This window comes from Sphaeroforma arctica (assembly GCF_001186125.1).
Source record: "Sphaeroforma arctica JP610 unplaced genomic scaffold supercont1.1045, whole genome shotgun sequence".
Classification (NCBI taxonomy): Eukaryota; class Ichthyosporea; order Ichthyophonida; genus Sphaeroforma; species Sphaeroforma arctica.
In genome coordinates, this window is record NW_014039513.1 from 4,443 (window position 1) to 9,115 (window position 4,673).

The window sequence follows — 4,673 nt, forward strand, 5'->3', positions numbered from 1 at the left end:
ATGTTTGTACACGTGTGTGTGAGAGATTGTGTGTGTCGTGTGTGTAATGCATATATATGTGTGTGTGTGTGTGTGGATTACATGTGTGTACACGTGTGTGTGTGCGTGTATGTGGATTACATGTTTGTACACGTGTGTGTGAGAGATTGTGTGTGAGTGTTGGTGTGTGTACGCACACGTCCATGTGAAGGTTTGTGTTAGCATTGAATCATTGCTTCTGCGTTATAGGTTATGTATATCTATGTGCGAACAAGCTTCCTTGTCCCTTTCTTCATCATGACCAGACATAACGAACTGGATTCCATCTTTATTCGCTGGGCTTCTCTACAAACTCAATTTTCGAGCTATCAGAATTAATTACTAGAAGGAGTCCGAACTGCCCAACTCTCTCGCGATGAATAGGTACCCCTGTATCACGCTCGCTTGTACTTAGCCTGGTTCATTAGTGATTGAGCAACAACGCACATCCAATCTACACATTCGAATACTGTCCTGTGTTTCGGTAATGCTAATCTGAGTTGGGCATTCACTAAGGAGACACGTTTGAGATGCAACTTGTGGAAAATGGTAGTCTCCAATCAACATATAGTGCAATCGGCCAATCGCGTTGATTGACGTCTAAATATAAAATTTCGAGTACCGAGTGTCGAGTGTCAACAGTTAAAACTTTAATCTGCGTCCTGCGAGCCTGCAACTTGCCAGTTGCGACTTGTGCAAGTTGCAAATGTCAACAATGGTGCAGTTGCGGTCTTAAAAAAAGATGCACCACCAAAAAAAACTATATGTCGATTTTTACACCTTGAAGAAATTCGAAATCTCAAAATCGGGTTTCGCAGTGGTGATTGTTTTGATGACAGGAAGCTAAAACTGCCTTAAAAAAATCGGCCATTATTGAAGTGGCCATTATACTGACCATGGGCTGCCAATATTGAACTTGGGAGCGGCCAATACTGAACTTGGGAGCCGCCATTTTATTCTCAACCACATATGGTACATATAGACAGTCGGCTGTCGATTTGAAAACTTTGAAGCCTGTGTTCGTCAATAAATAAACGGTTATACAGCGCTATATGAAATACAAGTGTTGTTTATTTAAAACAATCTTTTCAATTCTTGGCCGCCATCTCGACTGTGACAATGTCGTACACATTCTCAGGCACCCGACAATGTGGTGTGTATTTTTTTCTTTGCAAACTCCGAAAGCTGTAGCGTTAAGCCTTTATCATAACAATCAAGATATCGATACGCCAATTATGCTCATGCCCTTTGGCAACAACGGTGTACAATTCTATTCAGTAACTAGACCTACCACTACTTGTGACCTTTTGCTTTGAGCGGAATCAGCGTCAATGCCAACATCACATTCGCTACTAGTTGTGTCTTCGTCTGCATCAGGTTCATATCCTGTACGTGTGTGACAGATCGAAACTTATTGTCAGCTCCACGTAGAGAGTGTCTCTTATCCCTCCAACCACTCAGATACTTGGCTGTCTTTGGTGGCATCGTGTATTGTAAGGCGTTTGACCACAAACGTGTGTATGACTACTAAAGCGATCAGTGCAGATATGAGGGTCTCACTCACGCTAAAATAGACTTTTAGGCCTGGTAGAATGATGTTTTGAAATTGTGACACTTCGACAGACCTTAGGGATGACCGGGCATGTCGATTTCTGACCTCAAAAGTCCAAAATTCGAACTGAAGGGCACATACAGGAAAGCGCCAATATTTTCAAATTTTGTCAGAATTAAATTAGACTCCCAGAGTCCGATGACCCAAGCCCTACATCAAAAAGGGTGATTTGTTGGAATATCCTTTGTTTCTTTTTAACCAAAAAAAAGCAATTGCACAATATTGAATGTCAATACATAAAAATTAAAATATTATTATGTATTTATTCAGTCTTGAGTAAGTATTGACTACTATTTAAAAAAAAATTGAATATAAATTGCAATTGAGTAAATAATTACTCTGTGTATGACTAAACCCTTATAGTTTTGTTGGAAAAACAAAAATTTATATTCACATATGTACATACATATAGTCTACCCCATAATTAGACGTTTACGTTCAACTTTTATTCCATATACGGTCCTTAGTATGCTCACAGTTGCACCTTGCGGGTCTAAAGTCTAAACTCAAAGTCTCAAACATTAGTGTGTACAGTTTTCATCTTACGAACTAGTCCTATAAAAATATCTTAGGTAGGCCAGTCACAGGCTCAGGTAGGCCAGTCACAGGCTCACAGTCACACTGTCACAGTGACCTGACAGGCTGACAGCTGTGGCACACAGCCACACGTTGTCAATTGTCAATTGTTATAGTTCGCACTGTCACACACATGTGTCGAGAGTCAGATCTGCTCGGAATTTTAGTAAAGCAATATTATATTGAGTATATATTTACTATTTTAGTAAAATGAGTTATTAGCCTCGTGACCTCATCTTCTAATAGAAGTTGGAACACAGAACACTGAACACTGAATAGTGTGTACTGTCCTACGGACTTGTTCGTTCTCCCTTAAATTTTACACTTCTAGAGGGTCATGACAGTGTTCAACAGTAAACACTGTTCAGTGTTCACTGACTCAACTTCTTGAACGGCGAACATTTGTCACTCGTCTGAGTCTGATAAAAGTAATGCATACATATAAACTAGTTGTAATATGTGTATCATCACAGATAAATTACACGTCGACACTTTAGGATGACTACGATAGCAAAAATGCCACCTTTGCATGACACCACCAGGAAACCGAACAAAGCGATCCTGTCGGTCCTCTCGTATGCGTTGTGTAGCATGACCATGATATATACAAATAAGCTTTGTCTGAGTACATATGGATTTGGCAAATACGTCAATCTCCTTCTCACAGCTCAATGTGGTATCAACGTGGCCTTACTATATATATTGAGAGCACAAGGTCAGATAAGATTGGCTTCGTTTAATTTTGAAACGGCAAAAAAATGGTTTCCCGCCACTATGCTTTTCTGCGCGATGCTCTATACTGGTAGTCAATCACTGAACTATTTGACAATACCTTTAGTAACCGTCTTCAAAAACTTGACCAACGTAATGATTGCCTACGGAGACCAGTACCTTTACGACTCAAAGGTATCAACGGGTGTGGCTATGGCACTTGGTCTGATGCTGGCTGGTTCGGTATTCGCAGCAGGAACAGACCTCTCGTTCAACCTGACGGGATATATATGGATGGCACTCAATTGCATTTCCACTGGTGGGTACACATTGTACATCAAAACGGCCAAGAAGAACACCTCACTTGACCAATGGGGAATGTCTTACTACAATAATTTGCTGACTTGTATGATCACTCTCCCTGCGGCCCTTCTGACAGGGGAATTGGTTGCTGTGCGTAACTTCGAGTACCTCTACGACACTGGTTTCATAGTATCGCTGGTTATAAGTGGTGCCATAGGCACAGCTCTGAGCTTATCTGTGTTTTGGTGTATCAACGAAACCTCACCAACTACCTACTCAATGGTGGGCTCCCTGAATAAGATTCCACTAACGATCTTATCGTTTTCCTTTTTCGCACAACCTATATCGTTCGCGTCAGGCGTGAGTATCGCCTTCGGAATCTTCTCCGGTATGGTATTTACTTACGCTAAGTACAGACAAACGGAGCTCGAGAATCTTTCGCAGAAAAGTCCTGCAGTCTCGGCTGCCTGATATAATAAGTCTTCGTAACGACTATCACCAATAAGCATTTAAGTAATCCATCGTTCCCCGATCCCCTACCTAAACTAATTTTAACCCATGTTACATTTCTGTAAACTTTGAATACAAGCCGTACACATAGCCTCCTGAATTGAGCAAGTAAGCCGCATATATTTAAACACAATGCAATGTCGCTCTCGAGTGTCGGCACAAGAATCAGGATTTTTTGCTTCAGGCTTCAGCGCGCAATCCTGCCACGCCAATATTCAGCGAAAAAGCGTTAAGTATGTAGATAACTTGTTCGTATATGGAGGGTCAAGGGATTGTAATGGTTGGTCAAGAAAGGGACAGGGAAAGTCAGGAGATTCCAAGAGAGGTGTCCTAGTGGCTCATAGGTACAACAGGGGTGTTCTAGTGGACAACCAGGGTCAACTGTTCTCTCTCTATTGAAAAATATTACTCAAAATTTATAATTGATTTTATTGGAAGTTTTGTATCACATTGCTTTTACGTTTGGTGATATTTTGCGCTCTAGATCAACGGACCAGCCGATGAGTTCAACATCCATGGCAACTGAAAATACACCTCTACACTACAGTCCACAGTCTAGGAACAACATTCGATACTATGTATGATATCATAGCCCTCTAGATTGAGCAGATATACATACGGTATACACACAATTGAAGCACTGGATCGCAAGCGGAGGCCGCAATAACAGCGGTGATTCTTAAAGATTGAATTTAGGGAGTATGGTGAACTTATCCATGTATGGCATATGAACAGCGATCAGACTTGATCAGGTTGCTCACTTTGCGCTCCTACAACTGGTGTTGGAACTACTCGGAAATTGGGATAGAAGGGTTTACTATAGAGACACACATAGATTTTTGGTATCGAATTCACTTAATATCCAAGAGATACTAGAGATCGTTTGTCGCATAATCAGCAAGGATTGCTGAATTATATCTATATCTATCTATCTATATATATA

The 4,673-nt window shown here is 40.9% G+C and overlaps 1 protein-coding gene across 1 annotated transcript; it reads left to right on the forward strand.

Moving 5' to 3' along the window:
* The first annotated feature begins 2,889 nt into the window (after window positions 1–2,889).
* Window positions 2,890–3,704, forward strand: SARC_09787 (hypothetical protein). Its single transcript, XM_014296186.1, has one exon. The coding sequence runs from the start codon at window positions 2,981–2,983 to the stop codon at window positions 3,689–3,691; it is 711 nt and encodes a 236-aa protein (XP_014151661.1). The 5' UTR covers window positions 2,890–2,980; the 3' UTR covers window positions 3,692–3,704.
* Window positions 3,705–4,673: the final 969 nt, after the last annotated feature.

What these genes read in the sequence shown, in the direction of transcription:
- SARC_09787 (XM_014296186.1), top strand. Translation starts at nt 2,981, where the DNA reads ATGCTTTTCTGCGCGATGCTCTATACTGGTAGTCAATCACTGAACTAT.